The 21,258-nt window shown below is 42.6% G+C and overlaps 1 protein-coding gene across 1 annotated transcript in view; it reads right to left on the bottom strand.

Moving 5' to 3' along the window:
- Positions 1–21,258, bottom strand: part of LOC309586827 (ephrin type-B receptor 5) — a gene marked incomplete at its 5' end in the record, with an annotated part of 58,098 nt that overhangs the window by 13,544 nt on the left and 23,296 nt on the right. The window contains 2 exons of the mRNA XM_082304375.1: positions 10,338–10,676; positions 12,843–12,998. Of these exons, the coding sequence (XP_082160501.1) occupies positions 10,338–10,676; positions 12,843–12,998 (495 nt within the window). The remainder of the gene's footprint in view (positions 1–10,337; positions 10,677–12,842; positions 12,999–21,258) is intronic.

Here is a 21,258-nt window from a genome sequence, read left to right as displayed (position 1 = left end):
GATGAATGGTTCTTAAAGCCACTTGCACGTGAAGCTTTTTGGAGAACGAAAATCCACTTCTACAAAAAACATCCATGAATTTATACTGTGTGTACACACACACACTCTCCAAGTTCATGCAAAAGCTAAAAGAATGTGACTTTCTTCTTAGGAAGAGATTTCCAAGCAGAAATTTCAGGATAATTGGAAGAGGATCTTTCAGCCTGCCAGCTGTCTGTCCACAAAGCTCTTCTCCAGTCTTGCTTTCTCTCTGCAAGCAAAATGTCATGTTGCCAAGAAACCTCCAGGTAGGCAGCTAAGGAACCCTCATTTTCCTAATGGAAGTAACATTTTCAGCAACATTTAAATTTTCCAGAAAAAGCATGTCAATGAAAAGTTGCCACCTAACTCCATTGGTTTTACACAATAGACATAAAACTTTCGTGATGTGAGGGATGAAGCAGAGACATTTGGCAAATGATCAAAAACTGCAGAATAGCATTTTCTTCCCTCATAATTGTGAAAAAGATAAAAGGATTGTTTTTAATAACAAGATACAATTATTCTGAAAGACACAATTCAAATGGGCTCCAAACAGCTCAGGCAAGTGGGAACCAGTTAAAAATGTAAATGAAACAAAAATGTAAGAGTATAAACAATAAAATGCTTTCTCTCATCCTTACTCATTTTATTTCTTAAAATTGCTTGTCTTTCAAACAAGATTGCACAACTACTTCACCTGCTAATGACAATGTTGCGACAAGGAGGGAAGACAGCAGCAATGAACCAAGACCATATATAGCATTTAAGACACAAACGAAGAACACTGTATTCAAACAATAATGTGAGGAGAATGGAATAACTGGTCAGTTAACACTTGATCAAGACAGATTCCACTACATTTTAATGTTGTGAAATGGTTAACTTCCTTCTCATGGGACATAAAGCACACACAGGGAGAGGTGCAGACCTAAATACACAGCTACACTGCCAGGGAAGAGCCCACTTCCTTCTAGTTTTGAATGAAGATTTTGCAGAATGATCAGAGTTAAATCTCCCCTCCCTTCCTGTCCTCCACCTCTTTTCATTCCTCTCCTTCCCACCCCCAACAGTTATTCTTCCTACCCTTCTCATTTCTTCCCAATCCACAAGTTTTCCCCTACCTGGAAGGAATACTCAAAGTCAACTAGCAACACTCGACCTGTATTTTAGTTAAAACTTATTCATTCTGATGTTAATGTGTACTATCAATTTTCAGCTACCCATCAACAGGTTATCTTTTGCCAATGGTACAAAGACCTGAGCTGGCACTGTGCATAGTACATTTAGGCACAGCAAAATCTGCACCAGAACAATGATGATAAATGGTACTCTACTCAGATGGGCAGTATGCAGAAGCAGGTTACTACTAGTAGAATTAGAAATATTGGGAAACATAAGAAACAAAAAATCACTGGAATGGCTTTACCCAGAGTTACACTGTGTGTATCTCTTGACCATGTGCCGCAGCATTCTAGAATGTCCCTGTTATCCAGGTATGTCCATCACTCAGGGTAATTGGGTGGCTGTGGTGGGGATGCCCAGGATAATGCAGTCGGCTGTGTTAAAAATAGTCATTTCAGTGATATGTACCTAATAAGCAGATACTACTTAAGGTAAAAGCCTAAACCAGTAAAAATGCCCAGTAATAAAAATAGCTACGAATCAACGCAAGACAGGTTGTTTTTAATCTACCTCTCTGAGACAGAGTTCAGATTTTGATACATGTGTTTGCCTCTCTTTTAAGGACAAAACTTATGAAACATTGGGAAGGGAGCTCTCCTACCACTTCAAGTAAAAGACATATCTAGATTTGTCCTTCGAAAAATTTCATGCTAAAGGTGATGTGAATAATAATACTAAGGTGATGTGAAATGCGAACTTATTTGTGGGTGGAGTAAGTACATATTTCCTGTCCGAAGTGTACAATAAAGTTACTCTCCCAATGTTAATAAATTAGGAAATACAAAGTTCAAGGTTTTATGTCTTAAGACAACACCTGAACTACCTGCTGCCACAGAAGTTCTAGATGAGTATTTTACATCGTATGCATGCTGACTATTAAAAATGTTTATAACAGAACACTGCTTTCAAAGCTTGTTCCATATAAACAAGTGTCCAGTTCTATGTTGATTTGTCATTTTTATTCATTTTGCTGTTTTCATATGGGGTTTATAAACGGAGACATGCTAGGTCTTTGTCCAATGACAGCTGAAATCACAAGGCACGATTCAATCCCATCTGGGCAGTTGGACTAGATGATCGTTATAGGTCCCTTCCAACTGAACTATTCTATTCTATTCTATTCTATTCTATTCTATTCTATTCTATTCTATTCTATTCTATTCCATTCCATTCCATTCCATTCCATTCCATTCCATTCACTGAGTGCAAACAACATGTTGTGAGATCAGACCTCTAAGGAAGACTGAAAAAGGACTGCTTTTTGTATCCAATTTATAAAATAGCAAATGTATGGAAAATGCTTGCACATATAAAAGCTACTTAAAGCTGTAAAGCAGTCCAACACCAGTTAAATACAGCTCCCAGATTCTATTTTTTGTGGGCTGTCAGTCGCAACTCTTCTACATGGCGGTATTTTGAGTACCTTGAAAATGCTACATTCTTTGAGTTACTAATGTTTGACAAGTTACTGCTGTTCTCTAATAAAGCTGATGTCCTTGACTGTAGTATCTGCTCAGACCAGCAACATGTGCCTGCAAGCCTAAAAATATACCTTAGTCAACAGTCAAGGTAAAGGAAGGAATGTGAAGGAAGTGCAGACTTGTGTAACAGCACATGGTGATCCCCACTTATGCAGAGCACAGCCAAGCGCCATTCTCAGTACACCATGAACATCTCTGGCATGTGGCATTCAGTCCGTATTCCGTGCAGATACCCACGATAGGCAGCTGAATCCCAACCCCAGCCAATACAATTGGTGGAACCTAATGAGCAATTCGGCTCACTCTAAAGCAAACACCCAAGGAGCAATTCAGTTGCCCATACATTTGGGAAGCGCCTGGTATCCATTCTCTCTCTCATCCAAACGGCATTCCAGAAGGTGCTGGGTCTTCAATGGTTCCTATGCCATATCTGCTAGCCCTGAGTAGATGTCTTAGCTACACCGCGCGTCTCAGATGGCCTTAGATCCTTACATGGGCAAAACTGAACGGAGCTGAGAGATGACAGCTCTAAGTAGCCTCACCTTCGGAGGCCCTGATCCTCAAGGGGGACTTCAACCACCCTCCTATCTGCTCTAAGAGCAACACAGCAGGGCATAAGCAATTCATGAAGTTCCTGGAAAGCATCAGTCACTACTTCCTGACCAAAGCCATAGAGGAAACAATGAGGGGAGCTGCCCTGCTGGACCTCAGGCTCACAAACAGGGAAGGGCTCACCGGTGATGGGAAGGCTGAAGGCAGCCTTGGCTGCAGGGACCATGTAGAGTTTAAGATCCTGAGAGGAGGGAGCAGAGCAAAAAGCAAGCTCACAACATTGGACTTCAGGAGAGCAGATGTGGCCCCTTTGGGGATCTGCATGCAGGAGTCCCATGTGATAAGGCCCTGGAGGGAAGAGTGGCCCCCAAAAAAAGAGTTAATGTGCAAGGATTACCTCCTCCAGGTGCAAAAGTGCTCCACGCCAGCAAGCAGGAATTCAGGCAAAAATGCCAAGAGGCTTGCGTGTTTCAACAAGAGGCTCCTACCTAAACTCAAACAGAAAAAGGAAGTATGCAGAAGGTAGAAGCAGGGACAGGTAACCTGGGAGGAACATAGAGGCACTGTCTGAGCATGCAGAGACATGGTGAGGAAAGCCAAAGCCTACCTGGCATCCCATCTGGCAAGGGATGTCAAAAGTAAGGCGGCCTTCTCTAAGTACGTAAGCAGCTAAAGGAGGACTAGAGAAAATGTGGGCCCTCTGATGGTTGGCACAGGGGACCTGGTGACACAGCACATCTTCTTCACGTCAGTCTTTACTAGCAAGACCAGCCTTCAGGTCCCAGAGACCAGGCAAAAGTCTGGAGCAAGGAAGATCTTCCTCTTGGTAGAAGACCAGGTGAAAGGAAAGAGGGTAGATTTAGATTAGATGTAAGGAAGAAATTCTTCACCATGAGCGTCGTGAGGCACTGCAACAGCTTGCCCAGAGAAGCCATGGATCCCTCATCCCTGGAAGTGTTGAACGCCAGGCTGGATGGCGCTTTGAGCAACCTGGTCTAGTGGAAGGTGTCCCTGCCCACGGCAGCGGGGTGGGAACCAGATGATCTTTAAGGTCCCTTCCAACCCAAACCATTCTATGATTCTACGAATATTTAGGCAAACTGGATGCACATAATTGCATGCGCCCTGATAAGATGCACCAATGAGGGAGCTGGCAAGATCCTGCACCTTGGGAGGAATAATCCCATGAACCAGTATATGCTGGGGGCTGACCATCTGGAAAGCAGCTTTGCAGAAAGCGTCCTGGGAGTCCTGGTGGACACCAAGTTGAACAGGAGCCAGCAATGTGCTCTTGCTGCAAAGGCGGCCAATGGTAGCCTGGCCTGCACTAGGAGGAGTGGTGCCAGCGGGTCGAGGGACGTGACCTTTCCCCTCCACTCAGCTCTGGAGAGGCCAAGCTTGGAGTCCTGTGTCCAGTTCTGGGCTCCCCAGAATGAGAGAGACATGGACATACTGGAGAGAATCCAGCAAAGGGCCACAAAGATGATGAAGGGACTGGAGCATCTCTCATAGGAGGAGAGGCTGAGAGAGATTGAGAGACTGTTCGGCCTGCAGAAGGGAAGGCTTGCGGGGATCTTATCTATGTGCACAAATACTTGAAGGGAGGATGCAAAGAGGACAGAGACAGGCTCTTCTCCGTGGTGCCCAGGGACAGTGCCTGAGGCAATGGGCACAAACTGAAACACAGGAGGTTCCCTCTGAACACAAGGAAACACTTTTTACCATGAAGGTGACTGAGCCCTGGAGCAGCTTACCCAGATGGGTTGTGAGGTATCCCTCCTTGGAGAAATTCAAAAGCGGTCTGGATGTAGTCCTGGGCAACCTGCTGGAGGTGACCCTGCTTGAGGTGGGGGGTTGTAGAAGATGTCCTCCAGAGGTCTCTTCCAAGCTTAGCCGGTTTCTGATTCTTACCAGACAGCTGAATCGCTCAGCAGTACTGAGTAGCCATCCACGTACTACCACATGAGTTCAGACAACTGGCTCACAGGTCATCACTTAATTGGGATTTAAGCTAAACCCTGCCAGCACCTGTGTGTTCTTTCTAGTTATGAGTTTTCTTCCCCTTCCATCTCACCCCAAAAGCTTCTGAAAGCATCCAGTGTCTCTCTCACTATATTTCACATGGTTTGATCAACCTCAGCTATTCCTCTAATGTTCTCTAATACGGCTCTATATTCTCTAATACTAGCCCCAAATCTACCACTCTCACATTCTTGTTTCTCCTTCGTTACGTCTTCAGGTATCCTATTATCCTCTTATTCTAAGCAAATGGCATGAAGACCCTAGCTTTGTTCCACACATCTTTCCACATATCATCTTCAAGGAAGATCAGTCTGAATACAGCATGGAAATTCCCTTCTTTATGTGTTTAATATCTTATCTTTATTTTGAAAATGTCCTATGTCTTTTCCACAGACTTCAAATTAGTTCTGACCCTTTCTCTAAATACTTGAAAATCCTTTAAAAGTATCTTGGGTTGTCTTTTGTTGTAAGCTTGTACTTTACCTCCTGTGGATGAAGAATGCTTTAGAAAGGCAAATTAGTTATTTTCACTTCCCTTACCTCTATTATTACTACTTTTTGTGTATGAGTTCCACTCATGCCTAATAAACAGGAAAAAATCCCTTATGCCAAAAGCTGTCATGTTTTATTATGCACCTCCTATTTCTACTTGCTCAAAAAGTTTCTCTCTTCATTTAAACAGCTGCTGAAACCTGAAATGTGAAAACATTCTCTGTTCATGCTGCAGAGGTAGGACGTAGTAAAGAGATGAACTGGAATAGTTTCTTTTTGCGGAGTGACCACAGAAATTTTTTTTAAGTCCCAGTCATAACTGGGCAAATCTGCGGAAGACACCAAAGTTGACAAATGTCACTAAGGGCAAAATTAAACCTTAAGAGTATTTTTGTTGTTCCTATGTAAGAAGAAAACAATACAATTAAATTCTTAGGGACCTTTGGTGAGTGCTCAGGGTTGGCAATTATATTGTAAATAAACAAACAGCTTGTTACTTGGAAAATTAATGTAGTTCATTCAGAGGACAATGAACACAGAGCTCACACTCCAGTTGCTTCACCTGCTGGTTTTAGCCTGGCAAAACACGGTTGTATGTAGCTTTTGACAGCTCTCTTTGTATTCCTATCCTGTTTTGATCAAGAAAATGCCTTGCCCGTGTCCCTGCTCTTGCCAGCTAAGTCTACTGGACTCTTTTGCCTCTCTTTGGAAAAGCAAACATCTTCAAGCAACTCATTGATTTCCCTTCATAATCTCATAATCATACTTGGCATTTAATTCTTTTCTTCTTCTCACACCATTTCACCTGAAAATCTTCTGTCAGGTCCTCTTAAATTTTCTGGCACTACCCGTAACTGTCCTTGTCCCCATTCAGCCTCTTACACAAGCCTTCAGACTGTCTAGCTTTCATTTCTGCAGTTCTACAGATTTTTGCTATTGCCAGGTCCCACTGCTCTGAATCCAGCTGACGCAGAAGGCTGCTACATATCTTTTCAGAGGTACAAGTCGACCTGGTCACATAACCTTTATCCTCACATATCTCCATTAGCTCTCATAATGCCTCGATTTAGTTTAAAAAAAATCTACTTGCTTTGAAAAGTCTGCATAGATTTGCTCCAACATTTGAGTCTCTGCTGCCTCTCTCTCTTCCTCTTCTTTGTAGGAATCTAACAACTGCCTGAATGAATAAGTTCAGTAGCATGTCTCTGGCAACAGACATTACTACATGCTTCAGTGGAAGGTGCAGGGAAAAATAAAATGGACAGGTAGTTACAGCTGTGCACAGAGAAAGTTTTTTCACAGTCCTTTAAATGAAAACCTGACTTTTGTCCTGAGACATGAGCAGAGATATTTGTTTACCCTGACAACTTGAAGATGTTAAAATAATCATTCAAATTCTAGTCAGATTATAATTTTTTTAATAATATGGTTGGATTTTAAATTCTTTGCTTGCTTTGTGTCAGGTTCCCCTCTACGAAGAAACTCTACTACAATGACCGAATAGCCTTTCCTCATGCAGTTCATGCCATCTGAAACAGCCTCCCAACATCCTTCTATATATCCTGACACTTCTTTAGGTATTCACCCTCATCACTTCAAACCTGAGCTGAGAGCAATTCCCTTCTCTCTTGTCTCATCTCTGGACAGTTTTTCCTTCTGGTAATTTGCATTTCATATTTGCATGTCATACTATTACTATCCAAACAGGCTTCAGATGCTTTTTGCCATAGAAGGTTAAGTCTTACTATATTAAAGAAAATTTTTCGGTGCCAGCCTAAGATAGCTCTAACAAAGGGGCAGAGGGTGGGGAGGAGGATTTTTTGGACCAGCAACTGGGAGCAGTGAGAGAACTCTGAGTGATGTATGAGTAAGCAGAATATTCAGAAACTGCCACGGCTAGAGAGTCTTTTTTTGGTCACCTTTAATTCAATAGAGAGAAAATTTTTGCTAAGGCCATTTATTCTGAAAGCTTATCTTTCTCCAGTTTGCTTTTCTTATACCCTTCATGCCTTCCTGTCCCTTCCTTGTCTCTTTCAGAACATAAGATCCTGAAATGTCCATCTCTGCTTGTATAATAATAATAGTAATAATTGTTATAATAACACAACAACAACAATAAGCCACGCTAAAGTGAAAAGCTGCTGAAGGGATCAAAGGAGGGGGTATGGATGAGACAGGTCACGTGATGGAGGAAGCAGGGCCTTGTTAGTACGAGCTGTCGCTATGAATCGAGGGCAGCTCATCTCAAGCTCACTCCTAACGATCTTGAGGAAGAGCAAGGGAAAAAAAACAAACACAAAAAGAAGCCATTCAATACACATTGCTGTTTAAGAAAGCTGGCCTCCCCTGAAACTGCTTCAGTGCACAAGAGAGGCACCTTAGAGAGAGACACCCAACACACCCAACACATCCGGAGACACCGAGAGACACCTGGAGGAAAAGAAGTGGTCAGAAAAGTCAAACAGAAGCAAAAGAAGAGGGTAGATTTGGTGATTCCAGGCAGGAGAAGGAAGCAGCTACTCAGTTAAATTACCTCAGATATAGATGAAGAAGGCTAGGATGAGAAGCATGAAGAAAGAGAATTCTTTAGGATGTTCATAGAACACCCACCCATCTCCAGCAGAAGCCAAAGGAGCTGCCTGGAATTACCACACAAATTACCCAGCCAGATCTTTTACTGTAAACAAAGCTGATCACCCACTTGCAGCCGGCCTCTTAAGGGGACCAGGTATCCTATACATGTTCTGCTACTCAATGCCTGTCACGTAACGTTTCAAAGGGAAGAAACAGACGTTGTCAAACCCCTGACATCTGCTAACAGTAGGAAATGTCTTGGGGTGCATATATATTCCCTTTCTTTCATAGCACAGAGGCAGAAATGAAAAGATGTGATTTAACCACAATTATGATGCCACATCTGGTTTCACAGCGTTTCTCTTGAGCTTTACTGAAGCCTGGTTTTGCAGGGGTTTCCACAACTACACCGTGGAATCTCATTAGGAATTTGTTTCAGTTTAACATTTACACATCGCTAAATGTTTACAGACTTTTTCTGTCACTCAGTTCAAATTGTTCCCCCTCTTTCTCCTCCTCACCACATTACTCCTCATTATATCCTCTTAAACAAGCTGTGTACAACTCCTTTCCATACCAGCTTATACATGCTTGTAAAGAACAACATATGCCCAGTCTCTTATTGCTGACATTTAGCAGAACTGTACGCCTGTATGCATGTGGCTCTCTTCAGCTCCAGTCCTTGATATTTCCAGAAAATCAGAATTTGCTTGATGCTGTTCTCCATTTTCCTCCATATATATAAGCCTTCTGTATGCTATCCATCAGCCTGACCTACTCTTCAACTCTTTAATCTCTCCCCTTCCTTTGACTGCCCACACAAGCCATCAGTATTTTAGTTCAGTCATCCTTGCAGTTTAGTTCTTAGTTACAAGGATCACAACACCTTTGATACAACTGTACAACACATTTCAATATTTCTACAATGTAAAACGGGAAAAAAAAAAATCTTTGTTTCCTATGGACAGGAGAATAATATTCCAAGACCATTTATCAGAACAGCAAGGTTGAAAAGGCAAGGACAATGTAGAAGAAAATACATGGCATGCGGAAGAACCCAGAGCAATTTCAGTAAAGTAGGAATGGTGATTCTGATTCTGGATCCTTTGTCAAAATTCTATTTAACACGTCTCCAGGGATTGTGAAAACTGTAGCTTTCATATCCTTTTGTGACCCACAGGACTGCACAGTATAACACACGCCATCACAAGGTCATGTATATTTAGGTGATGAGTAAATATTCATTGTATACATTCTTTCTTGTCATACAGCACCTATCTGTATCTTTAACTGTATCTTCATCTTTAGACAGTGCCTATCTGTCTCTCTATTTTCCACTTCCTTACTTTGATATGCAGCAAGGCAAAGAAGGACAGATTTGATGAAACATTCAATACCACTTGTTAAAGTGCATAGAGCATGAACTGAAATGACGAGAATGGAAGGTGGTGCATAGGAACAAGAAAGGATGGAAAAACAGAGTATGGCAAAACATAGAAAGACAAAAAGGAAAAGTGAACAGGTGAAAAATGGTAGAAAGACTGACTTAAGAAGATGAAATGGAGAAGAGTAGGAGAGAGAGAACGCGAAGAGAAAATGAAGAAACGCTCTCTAGGAGCTGCTGTGGCAAGCTGATGCTCACAAAATCCCCATCAAACTCTGATCGTGCCCCTTGTCTTGCACAATGAAGCAACATGCTTTGTCTGCCCCACAGAACTACATCTCCCATTGCCATCTTCTCCAGGGCAGTTTCTGCCTCAACAGCTCTTCTCCATATACAACCACATCAGCTGCCAAACTCATTTTTTACTGCCAAGAGGGAAGAACGGAAAGCCCATTCAGAGAAAGCAAAATGAGAAGCACAGAAGTGAAATCATGGAACTAGCAGGGCAAGATAAAAAAAGGCACAACACACAAGTAAGAAGACAAAGCTCCGGGATTCAAAAGATAAAAGCAAATCAAATGAGACACAGAAGTGGAAATTCTGGGACTCAGATGCAGGGATCCCCTCACCTGACTGGCTGGTGCTAACATTGATGGTGGCATAGTGGGGTGCTTCTGAACTCAATTCAGTCACCAAGTTGACCGCCTGGATCTCAAAGGTGTACTGCACGCGGGCCAAGAGGTTGGAGACTTGCACGCGACTTTCTGTCAGGCCCACTTGGCGTGGTTCAAACTGTACGCTGTCCCCACAGCGCACGCATGGCCCTGAGGACCCTGCTGGACATACTTTGCAGATGACATTGAAGAACACATCCTTGCGGCCACCTAGGTCCTTGGGGAGGCGCCAGGTCAGGAGCACGTTGGAGCCAACAATTTCATAGCTAAGGTCACGGGGAGCAGAGGGGATACCTAGAAGACAGAATGAAAGATCAAAATCACATGAGAGAATCGGAGAGAGGTGGGGGAGGGCAGAAGACAAAGCAGGGGGAAGAGAACAGAAGAACAAGTTGCTTTTTCTTCTCATTCTTACTCTTCTCTCGTTGTTTCTCTGAACATGGCTAAGAAAAACATATTCTTTGCTACATCAAACATACACTTCCATACACGAAGGAGCAACTGTACTATCACATTTTAGAGAAAAAAAATTAACAAGAAGGGTCTTTGTTTCAAGGCTGTGACTTTTATTTTTCCCTAAAAGAACAGCCAGTGTTTAGGGAAATTCCAAGCCTTTGCAATTTTAAATTTTCGCACTAGCTTAGTAAAGATATGTCTCCACTGAGACCTTTAATTCTCTCCTTTGGCACCTAATATCTCTGAACTCTCTCAGATGTCAGTTAGCCTGTTCCATTTATTGCAGGAACTGAACACCACTTTCCCTATGATTACTCCTGCTGCCAGCCAGATTCCTGAATTGCATCGGGAGTAAACTCTGACAACTAAAAACTGCCCATTCTGTGCATCCAACACTTCCCCTGCTGGCACAGAGACACTGATGAGAAGGAGGAAAATGCAGAGGATGAGAAGATGGCATGGGGATGAGAATGGGACAAGACACTGGAGCTAGAAAGTGCAAGGCTCAGGCAGGTAAAAATAAGCAGCAGTGTTGCACTGCTAAACCTGGGCATAGCCACAAAGCAAGACTGGAAGGGCAGGGACAGGGAGGCTGAGCTCAGTAACAGGGCAAGGAAACATGATTTACAGCACATTTCCCTCCAAAGGCTGTAATGAAATCCAAGAATCCTCATTCTCATCATTACTCTGTAGTCAACAGTATTGATGAAAACTATGGGCCAAGCCTTTCTCGGTCTAGCGCTGATCAATGTAAAGGGTGACACCCTCTATTAGTACAGGTGGATGAGGTCTTTGTGGGGGATCTCTCCGGTTGCAATCTAGTTCATTGCTGGAGCATTTGAGTATTTCCAATAGCTATATTTCCCTGGGGACTCACATTTCCAGTGTTGTTAAAAAAATAAATTATGTTGGAACACTGCACACAGAAGACTGTTTAAAAAATGTATTACTGACAAGATGAAGCATTTGTACATCAGGAAATGTCAGAATTAAATTTTCTTTTGTAATTTTAACTGGGTGTCTCACCATTTGCATATTTAATTCCATGATCACATACTAATTTTCCCTAAGGATTCTTATCACAGTCAATGCAAAGGATAGACAACTGCTCAGGAAAAATAATCCCTGTGAAGTCAAGATTGCTTGATGCTGCTGAAGATGGATTCTGTGCAGTATAGGAAGCACGGGATTATGGAAAAAACCCACAATCGCACTTCCTAATTTCTGAGTGTTTAACTTCAGAGCCATAAAGTGTTTGCAAGATGCTTTAGGAAGTTCATTTTTTTCCCTGTCACTTCCACAAAGGTCAAGGGTGACATCTGATATATTATTTAAACTATATTTTTGAGTGCTAATCACTAACCATATTTAATTTTCTGCATCTAATTATTCTTTCTTGACCTATTAACATTCATAATCAATGACTGTGAAAAGTCAAAACTGATGAGAACCACAAAGAAACCAATGAAAAAATAAATTATTTTACCATAAATAAAATTTGCACAATTTGAATTCTGTGCAGTAAATATGGTCTTCACACTTTCAGTGATAAAGGGAAGAAAATATTGGTTAACTCCATCAATGAACGATGTTTACCCCGTGTATAAAATGAGTTTAGCATTTCATGAGAAATTAGTATACTCTCATCAAAAGTTGCACCTTATGCATACTTGCAATGGACTTACTTATTTAATGCTGCGTGAGTCATCTAAAATTCGATATTTTTTCATTTCTGAGCATCTAGTATTGCAACACCCCAGTATTCTCAAAACCCAGTTTCATCAATGTATCAACATTGTAAAAAGCATGTTGGAATACTTCTGCCTTCTCATCTACATTCAGTGCGTGGATACACTCTGCAGCCAACAGGAGGAGCAAAGGGAAGTTTTGGGTTATTTCAGAGGTCATGAGAAGAGGTGAATTGCAACTCCCCTGAGTCATTCAGGCACATTCTCTCTCATCAACTGCCCTTCTTACTTTCGAACACTCCATCCAAACACTTACCAGTGCACGGAGCATCAGAATTGTCCAAAGCAGATCGATAGTAGCGGTTCTGACACACACATTCACTGGAACCTGGCAGTGGAGTGTGGCTGTGGGCAGGGCATAGATGGCAGGGGTCATCTCCCACAGATACTTTAAAGAAACCAAGGGGACAGGCTAAGAGGAGGAAAATGAGAGAGGCAAAAGCAGGAAACTCATTAATTCGGATTCTAGAAACAACACAATCTATTTTACATTTAATTCATGCTGCTGCTGTAGAGAGAAGTTATTACATAGAATAGCTACTACTGGTTTTGTTGCTTTATGGAGCACGTATTGTTAAAGTTGCAATTTCAAAACGGTTTATTTTATTCTATACAATAGGTGCTTAAATTGATTCACTGGCAGATGAAAACGAACCAGTCCAGAAACAGCTTTGGCCATCTGAAATAATTGTCTTCTCATTACTCACTCAACGAGCTTTAGCTTTGGAGAAGCCAAAGAGCATAGTCATGCGATCTGTCTGGAAATAGCCACAGCAGTTACAGGTATTATCCACACCTCCTTCTCCCCACCCAACACAGCCACAAAAATGGATTTTTTTATGCTGCCTTCAACAGTTTCATTGCTTAAAGTAATAAAAGCTACAATGGCTGATTTTGCATCAAAATTAGGAGCAGGCACTCAGATTGGCAGTCCTAGTGTTTTCCTGTAGGTCTGGAAACTTCCCAATAATGGATAAAAGCCTCTTAATTTAGTCAAATTTAATCTGCAAATGCATAGGAACATGCCTATGCAAAAAGCTGAAACAAGGATGGAAATCTATCCTACAGGGAAAGAAAATGAAAAAATAATAACTTATTAACAATATGGGAGTATGGCACGTTCTAGGTTTGGCAAAGATGCTGTGCTGAATTACATAACAGAAGGTGCTTGGATCTTACACTGAAATGCTAGGATAAAGCTTTTACAATATTTATGTAAGTTTTATGTAAGTTTTCTAAAGCTGATTTTCTATACAGATACAGCTCTTTTAGATTTTATGGACGAACAAGCTCACGTGAAAGTTCATTTATGGACCGAAATTTGGTTCACAATAAAGAGCATTTACAGGGAATGGGAAACTTTCAGATAGACCCCAGATGAGCATCTGATGTCAAAACACAATAAGGGATGCACTTAAGAGAAGAACTGTCCTAGTGATTACCATAAGCAGAACAATCCAAAGGATTGTGGATAGCAAAAAGTTATATAAAAAAAGAAAAATGTGTAAGAGAAGAATATTGTATACAGATGTTAATATGAAATTAGGGTATCTAATGAATGTTCCAAAATGGAACACCACACCAGGAGCTGCAGAATTAGCCCATCTGGTTATTACTTACTGTACTTACAGGCTTCCACCTCTAATAACAATTATTTGGAAATGTTTCGAACCCACATGGGGGCTGAGTGGCCATTGATGCATCTTTCTTAACAAATAAACAACTTCAGAAAAACAGAGTAGCTTGCTTATCTAACCTTCTTCTCATATGTGTTCAATTCCCGTTGCTTTGGGTTTTCAAAGCCCAGTGCAGAATTTTTGATGTATACTGTGGGACTGCAGGTATGCAAACCTTAACAAAGCTGGAAAGGTTACAGCTGCAGTCCAGACATAACAGCCAATAACATCTGTGGAGTCCCATCAGCTTTATGCCTGTTATATTACTTCATCTTCTCTGCCAGAAGTCTTCTTGGCTGAAGAGTAACCTCCACATGTACTGTGATAAGAGTGATAAGCCCTGGAACAGGTCAGACCATAAAAGGGACTTCAATAACTCTGAATGATAGCTATTAGATAGGAGAACACTGATTCTTCCCAGCACTCAGAAAATGACAACATTCAGTGTGTGATACATTGCCATACGGAAAGGCAGGGAGAAGAAGAGACTGTAATTTTGCGTATGATGGATGATGGTAAGAAAAGAGGAACTGCCTTTGCCTTCAGGCCTTTATCTAGCAGAAAGTCAAATCATTCTCATATGGAAAGATCTGTCCCTGTGTTCCCCTGGACAAAAAAGTAAGTAAAATTTTGTCCACTTTATGAATTATATGCCTTTCATTCAGTTTAAGGCTCTGCTAACAGCCACAGATGTATAATACAATTTTCACATTTCTTGGCAAATGAACCTGTACTGAAACTATGACTATTATGAATGGGAAGATCTTATCCAACTCGCTCTATAGTCCTTCAACCAAAATTTACCACTTTCAGGGATCTTCCTTTATTTATTTGAAATTTAAGAATGCTGAACTGAATGTGAACTTCTTTATTTTCTTACAAGTCATTTTACCTCATCCATTTTTCTTGCATCAAACCCCTTCTCAAGCTTTTGTCAAGGCTTAGAACTAATGGCACATTCATTCCACTTGTCAAGGTAGACCCTGGAGAATGGTTCTTTTTCTTCATTCAGTGCTAGAGCCTGACATCAAGTGGGACAATGACCTTGCTGCTAGTCACAACAGTGAAAATGAGCAGATAATGATAATGCCTGCAGTCTACGTGATGCTAAAAGGAAAGCTGTAGACGATATAGACTTTGCCCCTGTAATGCAAAAGCATATTTACCCTGCAAGGGTAGTGCTCCGAGAATTCAAGTAGATTAATCTCTAGCCCAACTGCAAATCATATGGAAAGCTAGACAAAGCTGTGAATGAAGAATAATTTGTCTGGTATTTAGTAAATAAAATTTATTTTAAAATAAACATGATTGTGTTAAAAATAAACAAACATTTATTTTTATGTGGTGCTTTGAAGTCTACTGGCAACTTGCTGTTGAGCCTGGGGATGCAGGGATGAGGGCTGCAGGGATGGCACACTGTTGATGAGTTAGACAAAGGTATTAAGCAAAAGTGCAATGTTGTAGTGTTTACGTAATGGAATGGACATGCCAGCAGCACTACCACCTCAGTAAAGAAAGCCAGTTTATATAAGGAGAGCAAGTCTATTGCTTAAAAGGCCATGCAAGATTTCATTAATGCTGTGGACTGGTCACTCCAAGTGACCAGAAGCATTCAACAGCTGCTTAGAAAAACCAATCAACCAACCAACATGGCAAGAATACAAATCTTTGTATAGGGACATGGCGCCTGCTAATGGATAACAATGTTATCTACTCATACCACAGATACAGTACAGTACTATACAGACAACACTTTGGAAAAGGCACTCGTAACAAATATTAGAGACCAAATACTTACAGCTATTCTTTCATATTTGCCTCACAAAATTTAATTTCTTCATCCACGCACTGTGCCTGCCATTATATGCCTGCACCATATACAAAGGTAGGTTACTGCTGTCTCCTCTAGCACCTCCCAGTGTGCTACGCTTTTTGTGCTGTCACACTTCGATGGTTTCTTGCTATCTATTCTCTCTCTTACTCATTGAGGCAGCATCTATTCTTGAATGTAATCCCAGAACTGTAAAACTCAGTGAATGAAGAATTGTTTATTTATGGTGAAGAGCAATGTCAGCATGAAAACAGGTGACTTTACAGTAAATTACCAGTTTAAATAAGAATGCTTCCACCAACTACAGCAGCAGGCTTCAGAGAAAAACTTCCAATACAAGGAGCAGATGAAAAAAAAAAAAAATCCTAACCACATTTAAGAAGGAACCTGGCCTGTTTCTAAAGTGATTTTGTGATACAGTTGCCATTGAGAGCAAAGTAGCAGATTTCATGTAAACATATCTCCTTCTACCAAGGCCTCCCCGTCCAATACTCCCTTGTTCTGTATTTAACATAAGCAGAGTGTGAAGCAGCCACATAGGCTCATCTATAAGCACACCACTACAGCTGAGTAAATTACACAAATAAAATTCCACCGCAGCTACACCAACAAAACAAATTTCAGTAATATTTCTCTGCCCTTATATGCTCCTTCCCTTCTGAGAAAAGAGGTGGAATTTCTGCCATTTTGGCTATCATGTTCCTCCTCAATGACCCAAAGAAACAGATGAAAGAGGGGTACAAACAGTGAATTAAAGTCTCCATTAAGATGTATCATTTTTACAAGATCACTCAAGTACAAACAAAACACCGACTGTGATGGCTAATCGTTTTTTTATGCAAAAACAGCCCTAAAATGTTAAATGTTAACTTAACACATCACAGAGAGAAGGGAGCTAAGAAGTCTCCCTGTAAGAAAAAAATCAAGAGAGCAGACTTGTGTAACAGCACATGGTGATCCCCACTTACACAGAGCACAGCCAAGCGCCGTTCTCAGTACACCATGAACATCTCTGGCATGTGGCATTCAGTCCGTATTCCGTGCAGATACCCACGATAGGCAGCTGAATCCCAACCCCAGCCAATACAATTGGTGGAACCTAATGAGCAATTCGGCTCACTCTAAAGCAAACACCCAAGGAGCAATTCAGTTGCCCATACATTTGGGAAGCGCCTGGTATCCATTCTCTCTCTCATCCAAACGGCATTCCAGAAGGTGCTGGGTCTTCAATGGTTCCTATGCCATATCTGCTAGCCCTGAGTAGATGTCTTAGCTACACCGCGCGTCTCAGATGGCCTTAGATCCTTACATGGGCAAAACTGAACGGAGCTGAGAGATGACAGCTCTAAGTAGCCTCACCTTTGGAGGCCCTGATCCTCAAGGGGGACTTCAACCACCCTCCTATCTGCTCTAAGAGCAACACAGCAGGGCATAAGCAATTCATGAAGTTCCTGGAAAGCATCAGTCACTACTTCCTGACCAAAGCCATAGAGGAAACAATGAGGGGAGCTGCCCTGCTGGACCTCAGGCTCACAAACAGGGAAGGGCTCACCGGTGATGGGAAGGCTGAAGGCAGCCTTGGCTGCAGGGACCATGTAGAGTTTAAGATCCTGAGAGGAGGGAGCAGAGCAAAAAGCAAGCTCACAACATTGGACTTCAGGAGAGCAGATGTGGCCCCTTTGGGGATCTGCATGCAGGAGTCCCATGCGATAAGGCCCCGGAGGGAAGAGTGGCCCCCAAAAAAAGAGTTAATGTGCAAGGATTACCTCCTCCAGGTGCAAAAGTGCTCCACGCCAGCAAGCAGGAATTCAGGCAAAAATGCCAAGAGGCTTGCGTGTTTCAACAAGAGGCTCCTACCTAAACTCAAACAGAAAAAGGAAGTATGCAGAAGGTAGAAGCAGGGACAGGTAACCTGGGAGGAACATAGAGGCACTGTCTGAGCATGCAGAGACATGGTGAGGAAAGCCAAAGCCTACCTGGCATCCCATCTGGCAAGGGATGTCAAAAGTAAGGCGGCCTTCTCTAAGTACGTAAGCAGCTAAAGGAGGACTAGAGAAAATGTGGGCCCTCTGATGGTTGGCACAGGGGACCTGGTGACACAGCACAACTTCTTCACGTCAGTCTTTACTAGCAAGACCAGCCTTCAGGTCCCAGAGACCGGGCAAAAGTCTGGAGCAAGGAAGATCTTCCTCTTGGTAGAAGACCAGGTGAAAGGAAAGAGGGTAGATTTAGATTAGATGTAAGGAAGAAATTCTTCACCATGAGCGTCGTGAGGCACTGCAACAGCTTGCCCAGAGAAGCCATGGATCCCTCATCCCTGGAAGTGTTGAACGCCAGGCTGGATGGCGCTTTGAGCAACCTGGTCTAGTGGAAGGTGTCCCTGCCCACGGCAGCGGGGTGGGAACCAGATGATCTTTAAGGTCCCTTCCAACCCAAACCATTCTATGATTCTACGAATATTTAGGCAAACTGGATGCACATAATTGCATGCGCCCTGATAAGATGCACCAATGAGGGAGCTGGCAAGATCCTGCACCTTGGGAGGAATAATCCCATGAACCAGTATATGCTGGGGGCTGACCATCTGCAAAGCAGCTTTGCAGAAAGCGTCCTGGGAGTCCTGGTGGACACCAAGTTGAACAGGAGCCAGCAATGTGCTCTTGCTGCAAAGGCGGCCAATGGTAGCCTGGCCTGCACTAGGAGGAGTGGTGCTAGCGGGTCGAGGGACGTGACCTTTCCCCTCCACTCAGCTCTGGAGAGGCCAAGCTTGGAGTCCTGTGTCCAGTTCTGGGCTCCCCAGAATGAGAGAGACATGGACATACTGGAGAGAATCCAGCAAAGGGCCACAAAGATGATGAAGGGACTGGAGCATCTCTCATAGGAGGAGAGGCTGAGAGAGACTGAGAGACTGTTCGGCCTGCAGAAGGGAAGGCTTGCGGGGATCTTATCTATGTGCACAAGTACTTGAAGGGAGGATGCAAAGAGGACAGAGACAGGCTCTTCTCCGTGGTGCCCAGGGACAGTGCCTGAGGCAATGGGCACAAACTGAAACACAGGAGGTTCCCTCTGAACACAAGGAAACACTTTTTACCATGAAGGTGACTGAGCCCTGGAGCAGCTTACCCAGATGGGTTGTGAGGTATCCCTCCTTGGAGAAATTCAAAAGTGGTCTGGACGTAGTCCTGGGCAACCTGCTGGAGGTGACCCTGCTTGAGGTGGGGATGTCCTCCAGAGGTCTCTTCAAAGTTCAGCCATTCTGTGGTTTCCCTTAAACATATGCAAATTAAAATGCCTGGATAGATCCCTGTGGTCTTGGCTGCCCCACTGCCAGATCTTTTACCACATACATGATTGTGGGTGTACTGGGAACAATGAATGGAAAATTCTTGATGCTAGGCTACGTCTCATTTCAGATGTTCAGAAGTGAAATGAGATTAAGATTGGCAGGTTCCTTCTGAGGGAGGAACCTGAGAATAAAGTTTAAAGGAGACAGAGAAAAGTGTAAAGAACAGCAATAAGGAAGAGAGTCACCTGCCCAGTTCAACTCATGACAGAAAAGGCAACTGAACAACTATGGAGTGGAATCCATAGCAACTTTAGGAGGAAAGATCTCTCTGCAATGATTATTTTTGTATTGTTTAGTGAAAAAAATTAACGACTTCATAAACCTATAATCTCATGCTGGTATTTCCAGGAAGGATGGCAGATACAGCGAAAGAATCATGCTTTGAAACTCTCATTCTGCCCCTGGGTATTTCTACTTCCAGAAGAAAAACAGCAAAATGAAATCATACAGCATACCGCAAGCAAAGCTGAGTTGTAAGCAATTAAACATGACTCACATCTCCCCCGCCTTCCTAATGAAGAGCTAGATGGGAAAAAAAAAAGAAAAAAAAAAGACTACGACCTAAGATTTGTAGTTACTTATATTTTACATTTGTAATTTTGGCCAATAAGGCTGGACTGACTACAATAGACACTAACTGGCCTCCATGTAGCTAGAGAATGGCCTCCACACGCAGAGACTGCAGCTATCACACATCTGCTTCCACCTAAACTCTGACTGCTGCCTCTGCATCCAGTCGGGGAGCTACTTACATTCATGAGCACCTTTATCCCTTTCCAAAGTTGTCTAAAATACGCTAGCTCGCTGCACTCAGGACTTTAGCCCACAGATGGCAACAGTAATTGTTCCCATGACATGGAGCTTTTCCTGGCATTGCCTCAGTCCGGTCACTCTATAAATAGTATATCAAAGGTCAAGTTGGGAGGAAAGAGAAAAAAAAATCCCCTGGCAACCTAAATAGGCAAAAGCCACTTCCTTTTATTCCAGCAGTTACAGTGAGCTGTCTTTCCACACACAGACAGAATCCATCTCTCATTTGTTTCTGAAGGATCCCTTTTTTCACACCATGAGATTTTTCAGTTTTCAGGTACCTTACATTCGCTTCTTAACGCAGATCATGGCATCATGTCCCCTTGCTGTAGTCCTACAATCTCTGCAGATGACTACTGTGCTCACTGGAGACAGTCATAACAAATACCCAAGCTAAAGCAAGCCCACCAGCACTAGGACTGGCATGTTTTGCTTTAGTGAACATTACCATTTCAGGACCATCCCAGAGAAAGCCTGAACAAGAGCAGCTTCTCCTGAAACACGTCCACTGTGTGCCTGCAGAACAACTTCAGACAAAACACCATCAGTTAAGCAACCGGCCTTGCCACTGGGGATAGTACGACTTGATCATCCCCCAGGCACCAGTACTTTCCAAGAAAACACAGATTTAGCTCTCATCGATTCACAATATCCAATGCAAGGACAGAGGGTTGTAGAGCTAGCACCTCAGGGGGCAGAGCAAGCTGCCACTTCCCATCAAGTCAAGGTTAGTATAAAAGGAGAAGGCAGAGTTCAGAGTGCACAAGCGCTTTTCTCTCAGCCTGTCTCAGTCATTTTTTATACCTTGGCACAGTGTCAGAATGCCACAACAGTTCAGCTGGGCACAGCTCACTTCAGAGACACTGACCCAATTTCCTTCAGCTCCACCCTACAACACTCGCCCCTGTGTTGCCTGTATTTGCCTTACTGCTCACTGGAGACAAGCTCCACCTGGGAGGCCAGAGGAGCAGTTTCTGACAGGTTCCTAATGATAACAAATATCAAAAAC

This window comes from Platalea leucorodia (genome assembly GCF_965183815.1).
Source record: "Platalea leucorodia genome assembly, chromosome: 2".
Taxonomy (NCBI): Eukaryota; Metazoa; Chordata; class Aves; order Pelecaniformes; family Threskiornithidae; genus Platalea; species Platalea leucorodia.
Note: the sequence above shows the minus strand (reverse complement) of the source record. Positions and strands in the feature narration are given on the sequence as shown.